Source organism: Sciurus carolinensis, chromosome 16 (genome assembly GCF_902686445.1).
Source record: "Sciurus carolinensis chromosome 16, mSciCar1.2, whole genome shotgun sequence".
Lineage (NCBI taxonomy): Eukaryota > Metazoa > Chordata > Mammalia > Rodentia > Sciuridae > Sciurus > Sciurus carolinensis.
The window spans coordinates 66,692,579-66,714,720 of NC_062228.1; the positions used below are offsets into that span (position 1 = coordinate 66,692,579).

At 52.1% G+C, this 22,142-nt stretch overlaps 2 protein-coding genes across 3 annotated transcripts; one reads left to right on the forward strand and one right to left on the reverse strand.

Moving 5' to 3' along the window:
- Window positions 1-1,119: 1,119 nt before the first annotated feature.
- On the reverse strand, window positions 1,120-15,560 carry Znf274 (zinc finger protein 274). The gene is made up of 7 exons (XM_047528338.1): window positions 15,026-15,560; window positions 14,311-14,437; window positions 13,555-13,650; window positions 6,581-7,063; window positions 3,894-3,994; window positions 2,885-3,011; window positions 1,120-2,479 (listed from the first exon to the last, which is right to left on the reverse strand). The coding sequence occupies exons 1-7, from the start codon at window positions 15,056-15,058 to the stop codon at window positions 1,572-1,574; spliced, it is 1,875 nt and encodes a 624-aa protein (XP_047384294.1). The 5' UTR covers window positions 15,059-15,560; the 3' UTR covers window positions 1,120-1,571.
- On the forward strand, window positions 14,996-17,076 carry LOC124966752 (translation initiation factor IF-2-like). Of its 2 annotated transcripts, none has more exons than XM_047528406.1 (2): window positions 14,996-15,504; window positions 16,661-17,076. In XM_047528406.1, the coding sequence occupies exons 1-2, from the start codon at window positions 15,057-15,059 to the stop codon at window positions 16,687-16,689; spliced, it is 477 nt and encodes a 158-aa protein (XP_047384362.1). In that variant the 5' UTR covers window positions 14,996-15,056; the 3' UTR covers window positions 16,690-17,076. The 2 variants fall into 2 exon arrangements, with proteins under 2 accessions (XP_047384362.1, XP_047384363.1); XM_047528407.1 differs by having other exon boundaries at window positions 14,996-15,492.
- Window positions 17,077-22,142: the final 5,066 nt, after the last annotated feature.

A 22,142-nucleotide genomic window follows, 5' to 3' on the forward strand; every position in this document is an offset into this window, starting at 1 on the left:
AGGTGAGGGGGGAAAGGCGTGGCCAAGAACAGCGCTCACCCCTCAGCCAGGAGGTGGAGCTCAGGGACGGAGGTGAGGGGGGGAAGGCGTGGCCAAGGCCAGCGCTCACCCTCAGTCAGGAGGTGGAGCTCAGGGACAGAGGTGAGGGGGGAAAGGCGTGGCTAAGGACAGCGGCTCACCCCTCAGCCAGGAGGTGGAGCTCAGGGACGGAGGTGAAGGGGGGGGAAGGCCTGGCCAAGGACAGCGCTCACCCTCAGCCAGGAGGTGGAGCTCAGGGACGGAGGTGAGGGGGGAAAGGCGTGGCCAAGAACAGCGCTCACCCCTCAGCCAGGAGGTGGAGCTCAGGGACGGAGGTGAGGGGGGGAAGGCGTGGCCAAGGCCAGCGCTCACCCTCAGTCAGGAGGTGGAGCTCAGGGACAGAGGTTAGGGGGGAAGGCGTGGCTAAGGACAGCGGCTCACCCCTCAGCCAGGAGGTGGAGCTCAGGGACGGAGGTGAGGGGGGGGGGGAAGGCCTGGCCAAGGACAGCGCTCACCCTCAGCCAGGAGGTGGAGTTCAGGGACGGAGGTGAGGGGGGGGAAGGCGTGGCCAAGGACAGCGCTCACCCTCAGCCAGGAGGTGGAGCTCAGGGACGGAGGTGAGGGGGGGAAGGCGGGGCCAAGGCCGGCGGCTCACCCCTCAGCCAGGAGGTGGAGACCCTCACCATGTTATTGATGTTCCTATTTTAGGAATCATATTAGTACAATTAAACACAAAGGAACAAGTTCTATAAGAAATATAGTTTATTTATCCACATTGTTAGCTCTTGTCCAAACACAAATACTTTACCAATAAAACATCAGTGCATAGATTATGGCTTTTTAGATTTATAAGTATTTTCAGATTTGTTATTACTTTTTGGGGGGGATAATACTAGGGATTGAACTCAGAGTCACTTTACTGCTAAGCTATACCCCACCCTTCATATATATATATATATATATATATATATTTTTTTTTTTTTTTTTTTTTTCCATTATAGGTGGACACAATCCCTTTATCGTTATGTGGTGCTGAGGATTGAACTCGGGGCCATGCATGCTAGGTGAGTGCTCTACTACTGAGCCACAACGCGAGCCCCTTTTTATTTAAAAGTCTTAGGATATTGCTGTGCTGCTTAGAGCCTTGCTAGGTTGCTGAGGATGGCTTTGAACTTGCCATCCTCCTGCGTCAGCCTCTCAGTCATTGGGATTACAAGTGTGCACCACGGCATCCAGCCTTTAATGACCCGATGAAGGAATAAACAAATAAGTTAACAAAGTAAACCCTTTTGGGCTGGGGCTGTGCTCAATGGTAGAGCACTTGCCTGGCACGTGTGCGGCACTGGGTTCCCCAGAACCACATAAAAATAAACAAACAAAGGTATTGTGTCCATCTATTAAAAAAACAAAAAAAGAAAACTCATTTCAAAAAAACCCAGCCCTTTCCTCCCAACCCGTACATTCACTGATGCCGCCCCGATTTCACTGTTTACTGGTGGTGTGCTGGATTCTGTGCCCCGGCTGCAGGCATGTCCTCCTCAGCAGGCACGGGGCTAAGCGGGGGGCTGATGCTTCCCGGACTTCTTCCCGCTGTGTGTTTTCTGGTGCCCAATGAGGTGGGAGCTCTGGGTGAAGGCCTTCCCGCATTTCTTGCACACGTACGGGCGCTCCCCGGTGTGAGTCCGCTGGTGCCTGATGAGGTGCGAGCTCTGGCGGAAGGCCTTCCCGCAGTCCTGGCACGTGTAGGGCTTGGCGCCCGTGTGTGTCCGCAGGTGCTGCGAGATGGCCGAGCGGTCATTGAAGGTCCTGCCGCACTCCCTGCACTCAAAGGGCCTCTCCCCACTGTGGACTCTCTGATGCTGCGTGAGGGAGGAGCTCTGCACAAAGCCCTTGCCACAATCCTGGCACACATAGGGCCTCTCTCCCGTGTGGATTTTCTTATGCACAGAGAAGTACCTTGGGTTCCGGAACACTTTACCACACTCACTGCACCGGCACACTTGACTCCCCTTGTGGATTTTTATGAACGTGATCTGCGGAGCTCGCCGGCCCGTGACTGTTCTACAGCCACTGCCGTGCCTGGCTTTTCCCTTTCCACAGCCCTTCTGATGGAGCCGCACAGAAGCCTGCATCACACTCTTAACCCGAGAGCCACGTCTGCGTGAATGCTTTCTAGGAGGGGCTCTCGGGGGCGAGCCCTGGCGTGGGTCAGGAGCAGTGCCGGCCTGCGAGCCAGGGTCTTCAGAGAGCAGGTTCTGAGAGAGGTCTTTCTCCTGAGCAGGCTCCACTGGTTTCACTACGTCTAGGGCTTTGGAGACCCCACCCTGTAAAACATCTTTGGAGGTGGAGGACTGGCTCCCTTCGCCTGAGAATTCTTTCATTTTTGGGTCCTGAACTGGTTTTTCTGCAGTAACATGAGAATCTGGAGTTAACTCTTTGCCTTCCAGCGTACTCTCCCACCCTGAAAGAAGCCAAAAATGTGGATGTGTTAGAGGAGAAGTGCCAGGAAGGATTCAACGGTATAACTGAAACACTCTAAGGTCAGGGGCCACTTTCCCCACGGTAGCCATCACTGTAACAGCAGAGAGGAACAAGCAGTTGGTGGCCAGGAGCTGACGCAGGCAGGGACTGCCTTAACACTCGCTCCTGAGCTCCTGCTCACACTCCCTGGGGGCAGATGGCAAATCAGATGAGCCTGCTCTGTCCCTGTCCCTCCAAGGTTCCCACCCTTCAGGCCACAGTTCCAGTGAAAGGTCCTGGACAGGGCAAGTGACCCTGGAGGGGATGTCCCAAGCCTGGGCAGGGCTGAGAGAGGATGAGGGTCTGACTTGGGCCCGTGGCGCTGCGAAGGCAGGCTCCAGCTCACCCACTGAAACCAGGTTCCCAAAGGTCTCCAGCATCACGTCATGGTACTCAGTCCTCTGCGTCGGGCCCAGGAGCCCCCACTCCTCCCGGGTGAAGCCCACAGCCACGTCCTGGAAGGTCACAGGCTCCTGTAACATTACCCACGTGTCTGTTAGGAGGACTGGGGTCTTTCAGCAGGATTGAAGGAAGGCCAGAAGAGCTATGGCACGGGAGTTCCTCTGCTTGGCGGTTGGCTCAGAGACGCCAACTGTAGGCCCAGAGAGTCCCCTTGTCCCTCCTTACAGACTAGCTCAGAGCCTCAGCTGCAAGGCAGATCGACAAGCAAACTAGGCTCCCTGTGCAACAAGCCTTCCCCACGTGGCGGACTGGCCCCTGCCTCTGTGGACAGTCCACTGGAGTGCAGCACCCACCCAGCTAGGCCATGTCCGTCCTTTCTGAGGAGCTGACCAGGCCTCCCCATCCTCCCGTTGCCTGGATCTGAGAGGCATTCTGCCCAGATGGAGCATAGCCCGCCTGAGAAAGAATGAGAAGAAGCAGAGCCTTGAGATGGGCTGTCACAGACCCCGCCACCTGAGCCCAGCCTTGCCTGAGCCTGCCCCAGATGGCCTTTACACAAGAACCAATGACTCACCTGCTTGAGAACAGAGAAGCAACTTACAGTGCAAACAGCACTGACCAATGTCACAGAGGGACGTTATGGCCCAAATGGCTGGCAAGCCTATGTGTTCTGAAACAAATCCCAGACTCTACTGTTTCACTCACAAAGCCCCAAGGGTGTGTTTTAGGAGGACATGGGCTCTTGAGTTCCAACCAGGATGCAGTGTGGCCCCCACACCTGCCTCTCCGCCTGGCAGGCCTTGGTGCCCTCAGGTGTGGGCTGTTTCAGGATCAGCACACTCCCACAAGCGCAGGTCGGGAGGTCTGGCAGGGCAGGGGCAGCGGCAAGCCAGCAGTGGGACGCCTCACGAGGGTGCTGAGATGCGAGAAGCAGGGCTGAGGTTCCCACTCACCTCATTCTGCACCACCTCTGGACAGATGGCCATGGCTTCCTTTTCCTCCTCCTGCTGAGCAGTGGACTCTGGACAGCAGGCAGGCCCCTGGGTAGGGAGTCCTGGGGGACACAGCATCAGGGGAGGAGCTGAGAGGGGAGCCCTCGCCCAGGGACAGTGCCCCTGCATTCAAGGGCTGCTGCCGCTCACATGCTGCTAACGACCCCCAGGGGTCCGTCCCGCCTCTTCCCAGGCAACACCTCTGCAGAGCTGATGCCAAATCCTGTACCTGGACGGGCCCAGAGGCGTCACCCTGCATGACCACAGGATCCAGTGTCCCCCCTGCCAAGATGCCGTCTCAGTCCCCACCTCCAAGGACTGTTTGGGGACAGCATATCTCCTGGGAGACAGTCGGCTCCCACCCTGCCCATGTGGACCCATGCCCTCCTTCCCTCTTCTGCTGCCTCCTGGGAAGCACGTCCACCCCTGACACAGGCTGTGCCCACGGCCCTGAACCACAGCTCCTGCACGCCTTTCCTTCCCCGTGTGGCCCACATGGTCCTGGGCTACCCTGCCACTGAGCGGGAACACAATGTGACCCAGGCTGGTCCCCCAAGTTACTGCTTCTTCCCACCCAGAGAATAACCTGGGATGAACACAGAGCCCGTGGTCAGCCAGTCAGAACTAATGAAGGACAGTGGTGTGGGACATGGAAGAGAGGGTGAGGCAAGAGGACACTCCTGGAGCACCTGAGTGCAGCCATGCCTGAAGCTAGACCACACTGGGCTTTTTCAAAAGCTCTCCCCCTGGGAGCCACTCGGTGTAAGGCTTCGTGGCTATACATCTAAGGGTGACCAGCAGCAATCCTCAGGGTGGGTTCTCTGGAAGGCCTCTATGATGCCGCCCTCCTTCATCCTTGAGCTGCTGACCAGGGTGCATTGTCTGCATCAGTTGCCTACTGCTGCTGACCAGGCTGCCATAAACTTCATAGCTCAACAGACCTATTCTCTAGAATTTGAGGGTCTAGTGTGCGTTTCACTGGCTAAAACTGAGGTTCTAAGGGAGAATCCACGCACCCCCACCTTTGCAGCTGCTGCAGGCCCCCACCATTTCTGGCTCCTGGCCCTCCCATCTATCTCCCTGGCAGGGTCACGGAAGGTTCTCCCGCTGGCCTTTTGTGAAGACCTGGTCACTGCATTTGACTCAGCAGAGTAATCCAGGATGATCTCCTCTCAAGATCCTAAATCACACCCTCTTGCCATGAGATACTATGTTCTCAGGGCCCAGGGACTAGGACAACTCTGGGGACAAGGACCTGCCAACCACAGCATTCAGTACCCTGGAAGGGACCCAACACTGTCACCGGCTCATGCCCTCTCATAGTGGCTTCTTCAGGAAGCATTCACCCGTCAGATTCCTGTCCCTCCACAAACACCAATGCCAACCGACCAATCCCTGGTCCAGAAACATCCGAGCACCACCAATGGGGAACAAGGAGGCGAGCCACACAAAAGCAATTCTGCTCCCGAGTTCAAGCCTGACGGGGAGACTGAGTCACAGGGTCTCAGCTCCACAGTACTGTCACTCTGTCCAAGCCACCACACTCCTTGGCGGGCACAGCAAGGCACCTGAGGTGGTCAGCGTGTGTCTAGCCTTGTCCTCGCCCTCGCCCACCATCCCTCCGCACTGCAGCCCAGGGAATCCCCAGGGCTCAGAGCCCACAGGCCCCCACTCCCAGAGCTGGGCCGAGTCCCAGGGCGGGGCACGCTGTGCAGTGCTCAGGACAACACCCGCCACCGGAAGCCAGGGTGAGGATGCACGCCTGCAGCCTGGACGCTTCAGTGGACCCAGGTGCTCACAGGCTGCCTGGCCAACACACTGACTCTCTTAACAGAACTAAGCCACACGTGGTGGCTGCACCTGTGATCCCAGTGATTTGGCAGGCTGAGTTGGGAGGAACACAGGTCTGAAGTCAGTCTTGCAACACAGCAAGACTAATTCAGAATGACAAAAAGGGATGTAGCTCAGTGGTAGAGTCCCCTGGGCTCAATCCCTTGTGTAGCAAAAAAATTAATTAATTAAAGAAATTAATTAAAACAGGAAAAAATCCCTACAGGGCGCTCAGCAGAGGCCAACTCTGCCCTCTATTCCCTTCCTCCACAAACCTACCCAACCACTCCCTGATGTCTGCCTACCACACTGTGGTCACATCCACCCTGTGCCCTTTCTCTAGCTGGTCAGGTTCCAGTCTGTGTCAGGTGTCAGCTATAGAAATGCAGTTTCTGCAAGTCCCATCAGCGCCCTGACCATTTTCTACCTCGCTGTCCCATGTGTGTTCACTTGTCGCATCCCTGTTCTCCTGCTGGCCCACAGGCTCAGAAGCCCAAGAATCCTGTCTCAGTTACTTCATCCACAGGTCTGCGAGAGCTAGAATGCTCATGCATGGCAGGCATCCCAAAGGGATGAACAGAAAGCACCGCAGCTGTGAACTTCTAAGAAGCTCCTGGAAGGACTGTTAGAAGGCAGTGCAGCCCCACAATGGGTTTCCAACAGCTTTGACTCATAACCTGGGACACACAGACACCTTGGTAGATGGCATAGGAACAACCCTTTCCCCATCCTTCCCAGGAAGCCCAGAACTCTTCCTCCTATGTCCTCCAAGAAACCTTTGCAGAGGTGTCTCTCACCTCAGCCTTACATACACTCACCTTCCTCCACCGACAGCAAGGTCACGTCCTCTACCAGGGCTGCTGCGGCCTGGCAGTTCTCAGGATGCTGTGACTCCACCCACGTCCGAAACTTCCCAGGTAGAGCACCCAGGAACTGCTCCAGCACCAGTAACTCCAGGATCTGCTCCTTGGAATGCACCTCAGGCTGTAGCCACTGGCGACACAGCTCACGAAGCTGGGTCAGGGCCTCCTGAGGACCAGTCGACTCCTCATATTGGAACTGCCGAAACCGCCAGCGAGCGGCTTCAGGGTCAGCTGGATGCCCGCCTGGCTGTTGGGCTGGCTCCCTGAGGATGTCTACGCTCAGTTCCTCCTTCTCAGAATAGAGGGCCTGGATCTGGGCATTCCGGGGACCAGCCATCTCCTGGTTCAGTGTGAGGACCTCGACAACCCTGATCTTCATGAGGGGATTTTCAGCAGGCAGAGACTTCAACAGAGGGTCCAGTGAAACCTTAGGACATTCTGTAAGTCAAAAATGTAAGACAAATGGCTACCAAGAACATGAAAAGATGCTCAAGATTTTCCCACCAGCAAAATGCAAACTAAAACCACGGTGAGCTACAACTCCACACCCACTAGAACGGCCTCTATCAGAGACAGGCCACATCCTGTGGACCTAGCACCAATGACAGAGGACCTGCCCAGCATGCACAATACCCTCAGTTTGATCCCAGGACTGGCGAAAAGATGGACAGTTAACAAATGAAGATGTTTTAAAACACTGGAACTCCCCTACACAACCAGAAAGAACACAGAATGCTGTACTACCTTCCATAGCAATCTGTTAGCTTCTCAAAAAGCTAATCATACAGTTATCATACAACTCAGTAACTACCTTCAAAATACACGTAGATATAAGAAAAATGGAAACATATAAGTACAACTAGTATATAAAATGTCACCTCAGTTTCCAAGAAGCCAGAAATAAAAAAAATTGTGAGGCCAAACGACCATGAAGTCCAGGACCACGTGCACAAACTGTGATCTATACAGCGAGGAGGTCTGGCAATAAAAAGGGATGGAGGACTCTATGTACCAGAACACCCGCGAACCTTGAAAAGATGACCGAGAAGGAAGCCAAACGCAAAAGACCATGCATGCACGGTGCAGATGCATTTACATGAAATACAGAACAGGCTTGCCTGCTCATATCTGTATCACCCTGCCTCTGTCCAAGACATTCACCTCACACAATAGAGCAAGTTAGAGAAGACAGGACTGGTTTCACTGCAAATACCCACGCGCTAGTTTCGTGTAGGGCCTGCCCTCTGTATGGCATGTGGTATACAAACAGGAAGAGACAGTTCAGTGTCCTTACTCAGTAGGGTCCTGTCAAGTTCAGTTTCTTCCTTTCTGTCCAGTAAGGAGGGTGCTAAGGTTGATGATGTGCCTACACGGATCACATTCAAAGACCTGAAGGGTGAAGCCAGGTGCAGTGGCCACAAAGGGTCCTCTCCCATATGAGTCCTCTGACGTGAACGCGAGAACTCCTACTGAAGGGTTCCATGTCCCGTGTTCACGGGACAGTGCTGGTCAGCACCCTCGTGACACTCGGAACCTTCCTGACATGCTCTCGTGCTCACACGCCCAGGAGGCTTGTCCTGCTCAGGAAGGCCCGCAGCAATCTCATTCTCATGGTTTCAGAGTTCTCAGGGGTAAGAGCTGGTGCTAAGAACTTTTCCAGGGCTGGGGTTGTGGCACAGTGGTAGAGCGCTTGCCTTGCACATGTGAGGCACTGGGTTCAACTCTCAGCACCACATATAAATAATAAACAAAATAAAGGTTTTGTGTTCACCTAGAACTAAAAAATTAAAAAAAAAAAAAAAAAAAAAAAAAAAAAACTTTTCTAAACTCAATAAAACTGTAGTTCTTGCCCAGTATGAATCCTCTCCACACAAGACATTAGGCAAGATGCCTTCCTGCTGCAGCTGCATTCCTGCATTTTCCTGCCTGTGTGAGTTCTCAGACAGACTCCTGAAAAAGATTTCCCTATAGGGGGTTACAGGGAGACGAGCATCCCTTGTGAGCCTTCTGTTAAGGAGGGCCAGTCTGAGCTGAAATGGGCTTTCTCATATGCAACACATTTGGTCCATCTTGGTTTTTTTTTTTAAATCAAATGACTATATTCCACCGCTTTCCTACATTCCCCACGTGTTTATAGCCTGTGAGATCCTCTTATTTATCTTTTTTACTCCCCACAAGATCTCATATAAACTACTGTTTTTAAACTGATGTTTGTTGCATGTTTGCAAGAACTGCCACATTCACATTTGCAGGGCCTGTGTCCTGCTGATTTCTTAACAAGTTGAAACCTGCGTCCTGCAGGCTTTTCTGTGACCGTTTCTTCTCTGCACTCTTTTCCTAATGCTTAGACAGCTCGGCTCCCACACGTTCCACTGAGGACCCTGCTGTGGGATGCTTTCCAGACGGGGCCCCAGATGCATCACCTCAACAGCACCCTGTCCAGCTCAAGGCTGTCTAGAGGGTGAAGCTGTCTGAGCCTCTTTCCTCTTTCTCTTCTACCCACGCTGCCACTGGGCTAGGACGGAGAGCTGAGAGGCATGCAGGCTGAGCTGCCAAAGGGGCGAGCTTTGTGTTCAATCCCAGCTCTGTGCATTACCACATCACTGCTGGGAGAGAACTACGGAAGGTTGCCACTCTAAACTGCCACATTTCCATGCGCTTCTGGACCCACTCCTGAGGTTCCAACAGGTACCCAACTGGTCTTGCAAACCTCTCTGGCTGTCTCTATGGGCCCTTCCCGTTAATACTCCATTCACAGAACCAGCAAAGATATGAGAAGTTCAAAAACTTGAATCAAGGTTGGACGCTATTATTAGTTCTCTGTATGATTTGCTTAAAATTATTTCAACATAAAAAAATAAAAAGCCTGTACTGCCACTCCTCAAAAATCTGAATCTTTAGACTTTGGCTAATGCCAAAAATTTGAGTACCTTTTTCCTTTATCATATTTTATAAACAAGACAGTGGCACAGACAATGGGAACAAGCAGCACACAGGCACCCCAAGTCGCTCACATCCCTCCACCTGCCTTGACATTATCCTCACCACCACTTTTTTTTTTTTTTTTGGCAGTGCTGGGGATTTAAACCCAGGGCCTTGTGCTTACAAGGCAAGCACTCTACCAACTGAGCTATCTCCCCAGCCCTTCACCACCACTTTTTTTGTTTTTGTTTTTTAGTGGTACCAGGGACTGAACCCAGGGATACTTTACCACTGGCCTACATCTCCAACGCTTTTTTAAAAATTTTATCTTGAAACTGCATCTCCCTAAACTGCCCAGGCTGGCCTTGAACTTGTGATCCTCTCACCTCTGCTTCGCAAGTCACTGGGATTAGAGGCCTGCACCACCACGTTGGGCAAGCTGACTTCCTTAGGCAGAGAATGTGGGCCTGAAGGGTGAAGCCAGGTGCAGGGGCCACACCTGTGATTCCAGCCAGCTGGGAGGCTGAGGCAGGAGTATCACCACCTCAAGGCCAGCCTGGATATCTTAGTGATACCCTCAGTAACTTAACAAAATAAAAAAGACTTGGGTGGCTGGGGTTGTGGCTCAGCAGTAGAGCACTTGCCTGGCACTTGTGAGGCACCGGGTTCTTGCCTGGCATGTGTGAAGCATGGGGTTCACTTCTCAGCACCATATATAAATAAACAAAATAAAGGTTCATTGACAACAACAAAAAAGTGTGTGTGTGTGTGTGTGTGTGTGTGTGTGAGAAAGAGCGAGAGAGTGAGACAGCGAGAGAGACAGAGAGACAGACACACACACACACAATAGGGATGTAGTTCATGGTAAAGTGCCCCTGGGTTCAATCCTGAAGTTCAAAAGAACCAAATCAGTTCAGCCCTGCAGCATGATAACTAGCTCCCACAGCAATTCCTCAGGGCTCTTCCCTTTGTACCAGACTCCCGCCAGTGCCTCCCACAATGTATCGTACCCGTAGAGCCTTTCAGTAGTCTATGGCAACAGGCTTAACACTGTACGTGACAGGTACTCTGTGTAAGGAAGGGGAGGGAGGAGAGCATCTCGCAAAGACCTGTGCCAGAGCACGGAGACCGCGGCCCCTCTCACTCAGGCCCACCTGAAAGCTGCCTGCCCATCCACTGCTCACACGCCTCCTTCCCTGGAGCACCACCCAGCTCCCTCCCACCTGTAAGCCAGCTCTCCTCAGACACGCAGAACCAAGCCCACAGTGCCCCGCGGCAGGTGGACTTGAAGCTAGGAGACCACCTAGAAGTGTACAGTCAGGAGGTTTGCTCATGCAGGACACGGGACTCGAGAGACACAGCTGACGCAGCCAGGGCACATCCAGAGCCAACCAGGCACAAAACGCCTGCACTGCTGGGGGTCTTGGGCAGGCAGAGTGACTAATAGAAAGGGCATTTTCAATGAAGAGAATGGAAGGAAGAACTGAATGGAGAAAAGAAAAGCAGAAAGCACTACTAGACCCATCGGACAGGGTTCAGAAAAAGGAAGAGGCATCACAGACGCCAGTTTCTTCACTGTGGGGCAAACAGGGGCACCAGCTGGAGACTGCACAGAACCTGGCACACAGCAGAGAGAACGGGCGAGACAGGGAGGCACCCAGAGCGCTCCAGAGCCAGCAACCGTCGGAAAGGCAACGCGGCAGCAAACACCCAGAGAGCTACCTTCCCAACCTAGTTAAGAATGTCGACACACGGGCTGGGGGTATAGTTCAGCTGGCAGAGTGCTTGCCTCGCAAAAACAAGGCCCTGCGTTCAAACCCGAGCACTGGGGGGGAAAAAAAAAACATCAACACATAAACAGAACTGGGCAGCTCCAGCAGCAAATCACAACATGCATTTCCCTGACTACCATGTCACCATGTTAATGAACAAGATCCCTATGGCGATCTTGGAAGGCTCTGGAAGGGAAACTGGGGATGTGCCTGATGGTCATTCTTTAGAAAGGGCCAGAAGACCATTCATCCAGATAAACACTGATTTGAAACAAAGCAGAATCCAGCCCTGAGCTCATCAGAACTCAGAAATCTTTATGGGGTGCCCACTCTTCACTCTCAGCATCATGATGTATGGAAGAACCACTTGTGACAAACCCAATTATGTGACTGTCCAAGGCAATAAAAAATTAACACACCTGGCCTCCCACTTTATACCTGTTGGTCAAATGACTATGTATGGGGAAACTTAAAGAATATCACACAACTGTTACAAATCATACGAGAACTCTGGAGACTGTCATGTCCACCTCAAACGATGGTACAAGATCGAAGATCAATCAGATCACCAACAACACAAGCTCCAAATGCAGCACATTCTAACAGCATCTGCTCCTCACCCAGACGCACTGAGGCTGTGTTGATGCAGAGAACTACATCCCAAGGCGGGGGAACATTTACCAGCACAGCAACAGTGTTGACACGTAAAGGTCAAAGTAGCAGGAGAGAGCCCTGAGAGGCCTACACACTCTGATCATGGGAATGAGTTCATACCAAGAAGGTGGTGTTTCCAAGCAGAGGGGAAGGAGAAAATGGTGCTGCAAAAACTTGTGCCCCACACCACATATGAGAAATTTCCAGATACACTGGACAAAAAAGAACATTTTTAAAAGTTCAAATAGGGTCAGGTGCAGAGGCAAGGACTTGTAATCTCAGGGACTTGGGAGAATGAGCCAGAGGGATCTCAAATTCAAGGCCAGTTTCAAGAACTCGAACCCTAAAAGCAACTAAGGAAGATCCTGTATCAAAAAAGTGTCTGGGGATGTATCTCAGTTTAAAGTGCCCCTGAATTCAATTCCCAGTTCAAAAAAAACAAAAAACAAAAACAGAAGTTCAAATACACGAAAGTACTTTACATGGTAAAAAATCTAAAACAAAAATAAAGACAGAGACTGGGGTGCAGCTCAGTGGTAGCATGCCTGCTTGGTATGCGTAAGTTCCTGGGTTCAATCCCCAATACTACCAAAAAAATAAATGAATACCTAAAAATATTTTTTGAACTATATAGCTTCTGAAAAAGACTTCATAAAAATAGTAAATAAATGTTGGACTGAGATAGCTATTTCAACATTAACATCCAGAATAGTATTCCCAAGATGTGAAAAAAAAAAAAAAAAAAAGTTGTAGAAGTCCTAAGTGAAAAACTGCAAATGGATGGTCATTTGTAACATCAGAACAATTGAATCTATTTTTTGCCCATTAGATTTACAAACCTTAAGAAGACCATTACAAACCGCAGGTGCTAATACAAGAAGTTACTTGTGCATTTGAGCAGCTACACATTGTGAAGAATTTGAGAGAACAATCTGCTACTACCAGATTTTTAGCTTACACATGGGTTAATCCTACAGTTTATAGATATTCAATCTAGAAAAAAATCAAATTGTGCAGAAAAATGTGTACTGCAAAGGTTTCTGCAATAACTTGAATACCTATCGAGACTGGAAAATTGAAATGTGGACTACAGTGAAGCTGGAGGACCATATCCCCCAGATGTGAACATGTTTACATACACACATGTAAACAGACAGAAAATTTGGGCTTGGACAAACCAGAGCTACAAGTGACTACTTCCGAAGACAGGAGACAGTGAGGGATAGATGGGGGCCTTATCCATTCAAAAAGATGAACCTGGGCTAGGGATATAGCTCAGTTGGTAGAGTGCTTGCCTTACAAGCACAAGGTCCTGGGTTCAATCCCCAGCACTGCAAAAAAAAAAAAAAAAAAAAAAGTGAACCTGTGAACCTGTTGCCACTGTACCATACCACCCACTAGCAACAGGTTCACCTTTAACCAGCAGGACACTGTTGACTGGAGCCAGAGGAAAATTTGGAGCTTGAGTCTTGGAACACCCCCCTGGGGTCTCACTCTCTACCTCTTTTCCAAAACACCAGCCTCAAAGGACTAACCAGTGGATGCATCCCCTGTGAGAACGCCCATGTGTCTGGTTCTCACCTGTAAAGGTATCTTGAAGAATTCCACTCTCCTCTGGCCAGAAGTCTTCTGCCACCTCTAACTGAGATACCACATCTGGCTTGGAAAGCTGATGTTCTGCTCAAGGGAAAAGAAAAGAATTGGGGCAGGAGCTGTTTGGGAGAAAACACTGCCCTACTGTAACTCAGGTTGTCCCAGTCTCCTCCCCTTCTAGCGAATTACATGACTTTGGGTTTAGGGCAATAACAACCACATCCAACCCTTTTGTCTGATTTTTCTGGACTCCCTAGCCCACAGAGGTAGTGGAGGTCAGAGTGCAGTTCTGGCAACCAAGACAAAGGGAGAGCAGTCAGCTGGGGGACCTTCTGGGAAAGCTTCAACACAGACAAGGACCTTGGGGCCATCTCACATGATGACTAGGAAGAAAAAGTTACAAGAACCACAGAAATGGAAGGGATCAAGATCTTTGATGATGCTCCCCAGCTGCTGTATAGCAACACATCGCCATCTGAATGATCGCAAAAACAATAAGCATTCCCTACTGCAACTGAAAACATCCCTGGTATTCGGGAAGTTGAAGTATGGATTGGGTGAAGCTTTGCAATCAGACCAAAAAGTTGCCTTTTTCCTAAGAGTACAAAGAAAAGACCCTGCCCTCAAGCTTCAGGGCCTTAAAACAGCTGCTCTGATCTCTTCAGTCTGGATCCAGACACTTCAGGGGTATCACACGTGGTACCACAAAGCACAAATCTTTACTGACATGGAAACCGGCCTTACCCACTGAGACCACGTTCCTGTAGTTCTCCAGCATCACTTCCCTGTACAGAGATTTCTGTTTGAGGTCCAGCAGTCCCCACTCCTCCGGGGTAAAAGCCAGGGTTACATCTTCAAAGGCCACTGGTTCCTAAAACCCACAGGTTCCTGTTCAGCCAAGGCAGATCCTCCTCCGTGTTTAAAGAGTGTGAAGGCTGACCAAGAAGACCTGAGAGCATTCTGTGTGTCTCGAGTTACCGTCTGTGTCTGAAACCCGGAGCAAATCCAAGGCTGACCCTGTCCAGCTCACAGGAGAGCAAATGAAACCTCTCAGTCTGTGAAAACCAGCTCACTTCGTATTAGGCTGGGGAGCCGAGAGACTGGTGGTGCCTCCGAGCACCTCGCTGAGCTGAACCTCACGTCCAGGCCTTCAGCCTCCACCCGCGGGCCCCACTGCCTCTACTTCCTGCACCTGCAGGACTCCAGTTCCCTCGCCTTACCTCTCGGCTGATGCCAACGCGCCTGCTGAACCCCAGGCCAGGCCGACGCCGACCTGGGCTTGCTCACCGGCTTCAGGGATGCCTCGGGCCGCAGCCCGGGCTCGGAAACTTTTACGCGGCCCTTCCCGCCCGGGCCCCCAGCTGACCGCAGGGCGGTCCCTCCGCAGAGCGCGCGAGGGGCCCTGGCTCCGCCCCCAGCACCGAAGGAAAGGAAAACACAACGAGGGGCGCCTACTCACACTGCCCCAGACCGTCGGAAGCCGGGCGGCCATGGCCTGCTCTCCGTCGCGCGGAAGTGGGCGGTCCAAACGGACGCTGGCGAGTCACGGGCGGGGCCTCAGCGACGGACGCCGCGCCGCCCGCCCCTCTGCCCGGGAACGGGCGCTGCCTCACCGGGGCAGCGGGGGGCGCCAGCAGGGCCGGCTGGGAGCTCGCGAGTCCGCCCGGGAGCGAACACGGCGCTGCTGCGGGCGGCCCCGACGGGTGCGGCCTCCAGCCACACTCACCCTGTGCGCGCCGCACAATGGCGCCCGTCGGCCCGCGGCGAAGTGCGTCAGCGCGCGGTCCGGACTACAACTCCCAGAAGCCCCTGCGGCGCGCCCCAAACGGCCGCACCCTCGCCGCGGCCATTTTGACCTGCCCGTCTGGGCGGCGGACGAAGCCGGGCCGGCAGGAAGAGGGCTGGCGGCAGCCCAGCGGGACCAGGGTACGGAACCTGGTGGGTAGCAGGTCTCGAGCCCCCGCGCCTCCGTAGGCGACGACCCGAGCCGCAAGAGTCGTGCCCCACGAGGGCGCCCGCGCGTGGGCGGGTCGGAAGTTGGAAAGGGCAACTGAGGGCAGGAAGTGCAGGGTGGGTTGGGCCCGGTGGGGCGGAGCGTGGCGGGGGAGGACGGCGGGCCGGAAGTGCGGGGCGCGCCTTCTGTGGGGAAGGCGGGGCCGGAGTCTACGACGGGTGTAGACAGGTCCTCTCCCGTCCACAGGGCGGAAGCGAGGGCAGGGTGGGAGGTGTGCAGTATTTGGAGCCAAAATGCGCCAGGTTTCCGGGAGGGGCGGGGACTGGGCTGACCGGAAGTGTCCGAGGGCGGCAGGGGCGGGGCGCGGGCGGGCCGGATGTGTGCCCCGCCCCCGGGGGACGGGCCTAATCTGCGGGGAGATGGGGCCCAGGTCCACGGCGACGGAGCAGTGACCCGGCAGAACCGCTGTCACGGTGCCCTGACGTCGGCTGCTGCTGGGGCCGAGGTCTATGGGCGGCCGGGAGCTGCTGCACGCGCATCTTGCGTGGCAGCCCAGCACGACGGAGCGTGCGCTCTCTTCCTCCCAGACGCCTCTGCTGCTCTCTTCTGTCTTGACGTGCTCCTTGGAGCGCAGGATGTTCTCTTTCCTGGACTCCGGGCCCAGGGAACTGCCCAGCTCGGACCGAGGACATGGTATTCCCCCTCTCGGGGTTTCTTGGCCGGCATCAGCAGTCCTGTGCCTCCCTGCGGTCGTCCAGTTCACTGCCTGCTGAATTGGTTGTAGGGGTTAATTTTTATGGACTTGGTGAAAAGGACCACTCTTGGAGCTGGACTCGGTAGGCCTGTAATCCCAACGACTCAGGAGACTGAGGCAGGATCACAAGTTCAAGACCAACCTCAGCAACTTAGACCTTGTGTCAGAAACAAAAAGGGCTGGGAATGTGGCTCCGTGGTAAAGCACTTATGTGTTCAATCCCACCACCACCTAAAAAAAAAAAAAAAAAAAAAGGACCACTCCTAAGCTTCACATTGTTCGTCTTCGTCTTAATTGTGTTAGACTGATTTTTACATATTAGTAGTTACTCGGAGGTCATGCAGTGTCTTTTAGTCTAATAGTATTTCCTTGGATTTTTCTTGTAGATGGAACACCATCTCCATTGAATGAGTAGTTGGGTCTTTTTTACATCTGGCAGAGGTGCCCATGTCCAGGAAGGGGAAGCCCAAGTCTGTTGCTGATCAAAACCTGGTGTATGCACATCTTCCACGTCAGCCCAGAACACGGAGCATTCTCTTGTCTTTCTCATTGTCCTGTCTGCTGTTCTTTTCTGAGGTGTCTTGTCTTCTGGCCCCAGGAAAATGTTGAACTGGCTAATGTAACATGTTAAATAATCATGTTTACTAAAATTTTGTTTTGAGTAAGTATACTGTGGAAAACTGATTCATGAAACATTTTAATGTAATTCAGTTGCATACTCTCGGCAAATTAAGCAGGATATTTAATATAATTGTAAAAAGCATGAGTTCTGAATAAATGTTAACCATTATACATGTAAAATATTAAATGTGTTATGCATCCTTTTTATTTTCAGAAACATACAATCTCTTCTTCAGAACTAGCAGAACCAGAACTTTCAGAATTCATAAATATTTGGATTTTAGCAGGATAGTGAGGTACATATGACTTAGAGCACAAAACATACACCACAGTCTGGGAAGGCCTGGCCATGAGACACAGGAGTATACAAATTTACTAGTTTGGAGACAGACTATGAATAGTTTTGTTAATCCATGTAAATTTTGTAGATTCATAACAGGAAGAAATTTTTCATTACAAAAGATTTCAGAATTCTAAATTGCAGAGAAGGCATTGAGGATCATATAAGAAAATGATTGGGTTAGTTATTATATTTCATTTCATTTGTACTTTTCCTTTTTTAACATTGTCCACAGGGTCAGGCAATGAGATAATGAGTTATTGTAAGTCTGCCATATGCTTTCTTGAATCAATAGTCCACTACTGCTTTAAATTAAAATGTCAGTAAAAACAAAACATATAAAACTAAACAGACCCAAAGTACTGTGGCAGCTGGTGGCATTCAATTGAATCATAAACCCGTTGTACAACTGGACTGCTTGCCCAAAACCTATTCTCAGTCTCCACTCTTCATTCCATCGCCAGGAGCACCTCCGATTGTTGCACATGGAGGACACGTTTTAAAATCCATTTTTAAATACAGGAAGGGTGTGTTCATCTTTAAAGCAAGAGCCTCCAAGACACCTTGCTGGACTTTTTAGGGCTTCAAAACTTCAAGTTGGAAAAACAGCCAAGTTAATCAATTTTTACCTGAAAATTATTTGAAGTATAGCTATTTCTCTGAAAAGAGGCTTTTTGCTCTATTTTTCTGCCGCCTGTGTGTTCTCTGCCCCATTTCCCAGCATCAAAGATAGGGTCAGCACCAAGCTGACCTCACTGGTTGTAATGCCCAGAGAGAGGGGAAGGATCTGAGGTCTGAGCAGCGGGTAAACACTAGCAGCCCCCAGAGAATTGTCTGCTTTGAAGAGGAATGCAGGAGGTCTACACGCAGGAAAAACCAGTGAGGAAAACCCACGAGAGCGATGCTGTGTCCTCAGAGCAGGAAGCAGGCCAGCAGGTGGTCCTGGACCTGGCGAAGCTGCCACTACTGCCCCCCAGAACTGGGTACCCCGCCCCCTCGCTGTCTTGTGTGGGGCGTCTTGTCCCTGGGTCACTAGAATGCAGACAAAGAACAAGCCAGCAAAAACTGCTGGTTGCCTCGCATGCACAAGGCCCTGGGTTCAATTCCCAGCACCACAAAAACAACAACAACAACAAAACTGCTGGTCCTGATACAACTCACCTCAGGGTCTCTCCCTGCCTAGGAAGTCCACCTGTTCCCTCCTGTGGAAATGCACTCCTGTTTCTTCTTGATTTGTCCTGTTTATCTCTCTGATAACAACCATGGATGGTTATGAAACACGTCCAAGACAGAAGAAGGGGTCTGCTCCCCACAAGGCAGGAAACAGACTTAACTGCTGTAACTTGGAAAAGAGAATGAATTAATGAATAGTCACAGTGGTGCACACCTATGATCCCAGCTACTTTGGAGGCTGAGGCAGGAAGTTTGCAAGTTGGAGGCCATCCTGGGCAACTGAGATTCTAAAAAAGTAAAGGGGGTGGAGAACACAGCTCAGAGCCAGAGCCCTTGGCTAGCATTGGCTAAACCCTAGCTTTGATCACCAGTACTGGAAAAAGCAAGCCAATAAACAGCAGCAGCAGCAGCAGCAACAACAACAACAAACTCAAATGAGGTTAGTTTATCAAGAAATGCAGGGGACCCATGCGAAGATAAGTTTCTGGAAAGAACTATTGGAACTTAAAATGCTCATGTTCTCGGATGAGAAGGCCAATGTATAAAGCATCAAGTTATTCCCAGTTTATCACTAGACCAATAAAATAGCAACAGAGTTACAGCAGAGTATTTTAGGATATTTGACCCTGGGCCCTTGGACCTTTTTCTGTGCTTGCTTCCTCAGAATGTGAGGGCAGAAACTCCGATGTTTGTGTGTGTGTGTGTGGTCCTGGGGATTGAACGTGGTAGGCGGGTGCTGTGCCATTGAACCGCATCCCCAGCCCCACTGCTGTTCTGCACAGGAGTACACTGGAAGCAAACTCAAGAAGGAATGTCCACAGAAATTACTAGTTCAGCCAGAAGTAGTGGCTCACACCTGTAATCACAGCACCTCGGGAAGCAGGAGGATCCTGAGTTCAACGTCAGCCACAGCAACTTAGTGAGGCTCCAAGCAATTCAGTGAGACCCTGTCTTTAAATCAAATACAAAAAAGGGCTGGGGATGTGGCTCAGTGGTTAAGCCCCTCTGCGTTCAGTCTTGGTACCCTCCCCCGGCAAAATTACTAGTTCAAGGTTGTTCTTTGCTTTTTCCAGTAAGTTTAGACTTGGAAATCATATTGTGGTTCAGAATTTATTTTGAATCGATGTGGTTTTTTAGATTTTTTTCCCACTTTTGCAGTGCAGGGTATAAAACCAGGACCTGGCACACCAGGGAAGCCTGTAGGGCCAAGGTGCACTCCCAGTTCCGTGTATTTTGTTTTCACTTTTCTCCACCCAAAGAGGACCCTGATGCCACCCACTCTGAAGGGTGGGATAAGCAGACGGCTCCCCCTCTGCCTGTGAAGCCACCCTTCCCAGAGCTTGGTTTACATGGTGTCCCGAACCTGTGGCACATCCTCAGCTTTGCCCTGAGAGTGCAGCTGAGGCTAGGGGGCCTGTCCCATGATGGCAGTAGGTCACTCGTGTGTGGGGTGTCTACCTCCCAAGGAGTAATGGAGTTGGGCCAGATAGGGCTGCCAAGCTTTCAGGACCTGGTGGCCCAGAAGGGCTGGTGCCTGGGAGTCCCTGCGTTCTGCCTCAGCAAGACTAAGAGAGGGACTTGAGAGCAGAAGCTGGTGGGAAACAGGAATGGGTCACCACATGAGTCCTACTGGCACAAGTCATCGGTCATTCATGTCAGATCACATGAATCTGGCAGCGGGGGCTTCCAGGGCTTCCAGGGTTTCCAGGGCTGCAGCCTGCAGCTGGCACAGTCGTCCATCTCTGGCTCAGGCCTCCTCAGTGTTGTCTTCCTGAGTTGGAAGGTCCAGGGCCTCGTGGTCTCTGGGACTTGTCAGTGTTGCAGCCACATGACATTTGGCTGAGGAAGCATATCTGCTTTCTCTTTCCACTGACAAATCACCAAAGCCTAATGGTTTAAGACAACACAAACTTATTATCACCCAGCTCTGGAAGTGTAAAGTCAAAACAGGCCCTACTGGACTAAAGTTAGTGGGTCAGCAAGGCTGTGCTTCTGCTTCAAGTTCTGGTAGAGTCCTTTGCTTTGCTTTTCCAGCTTCTAAGGTCACCCGGTGCTCTGGCTCACAACCTCTGCCTCCATCTTCAAGGCCAGTGCGGTGGCATCTTCTGATCTCTGCCTCCTGTCTCCTGCTCTACAAGGACACTTGTGATGACCTTTGGCCCAGCACAGGACCCCAGGGCTATTGCCCTGTTTCAAGATCCTATACTTACACCTGCAAACTCCTGTGTGAAATCACGTATGGATGTGAGATGGCAAAACCAGACGTGGTTGTAAAATGAAATTACAAGACCGTTATCTTGAGAAACCAATGCCTGGGGAAAGGGTCAGTTCTCCTCCCCTCTGTCAGCCTTTCTTCAGGAAACCTAATTAACCATGGATCACTACATTTTGGATTGTAAATAACTGTCTCAAAGAGTCTGGCTTCCCCCTTGTGAAATGTAAATACCCCTGTGCTAGGTTTACAAGGCTAGAGATTTAGCAGATACTTGTGAAAAGAACCATTTCTTCTCAACTGTTTCTGTCAACTTGCTTTATGTTAAAGACCCTGTGGAAGGCCTCCAGTTGCAGAGTAGGAATTTTTCTAAAAGAGAAAAAAAAAAAAAAAAAATCCAAAGGAAAAAAAAATCCCAATGATAGGACAGGTCTAAGATGGTGCCAAATAACCTATAAATAGTGTGAGAAACTGTGGATCAGGCTCAGAATTTGAAGTTTCTTCCTCTCTGAGCCCACCGCGTTTTCTCCAAGTGCCACTCGGTGGTTTTCCACAACAGACGCACGCCTATCTGGACATTAGGGTGGTCTCTGGGGGGAGGGCATTGTCCTGCCTGCCACAGGGAAGGGACCAAACACTTTCAGAAGCCCCTCAACTGCAGGCCTGCTCACACCTGTTGGCCGTGTTCTGCACCCATGTCCCAGCTGTGGGAGGGACTGGGAAAGAGCCTGGGCAGCGTTCCCGAGTCCTCAGGGAGGCAGGGAGGCAAAGTGCGTGGCAGAGGCCCACTGGGCGACACCCGTGCGTCGAGTCATAAGGCCACATCTGGGCCTGTGGCGAAGAGGGCGGAAGTTCCTGGACCGGAAGTGAAGTCCCGCCTCCCGCCGAGGGCGGGTGGCCAGAGGCCCAGGGGCTCCACATCCTGGGAACAGCTGGGAGGTGGCGACCAGAAGGGAGCTCCTGGGGGCCCGGGCAGGGAAGGGTGGTGAGGGAGCGCGCGAGCTCCGCCGCGTCTGGGAAGGAGAGCGGGCCTCTCTTGGGGGAGGACTTCTCCAGGTGCTTCCGCGGCCTCCTCGCTCGCTGCTGCGGACGCACGGCGCCCTGCGGGCACGGCCCAGGCTGCCCTCCACCCCGCTCCGCTCCAGGGCGTGGTCCTCAGGGAGGCACTGCGGCGCTGACCGATGCCAGAAGGAGAAGCACCCGCCCGGGCCGCTCGGTGCCAGGCGTTCTCCTGCCACGGAAATCATGCCGAAGGAGGGAGCAAGACCGCGCCAGCTCCAGATCTGGTTAGAGACCCGCGAGCGTGGCGGGCTGGAGAGGGGCCTCCACGAAGGCCGGTCTGACCCGAGCGCAGAGGCGGGTCTTTGCAGATGCCGGGGATCTGGAGGCAGCCCTCCGGGTTCTGCATGTCGTCTCGGTCTCTGTAAGAGTGAGGCGGAGCGATGGGCCCACAGGCGCAGAGAACCGGGAAGGCGGGCGCCCAGAGGCGCGGGTCGCAGTGCTGCGCCCAAGCCACGGAGGC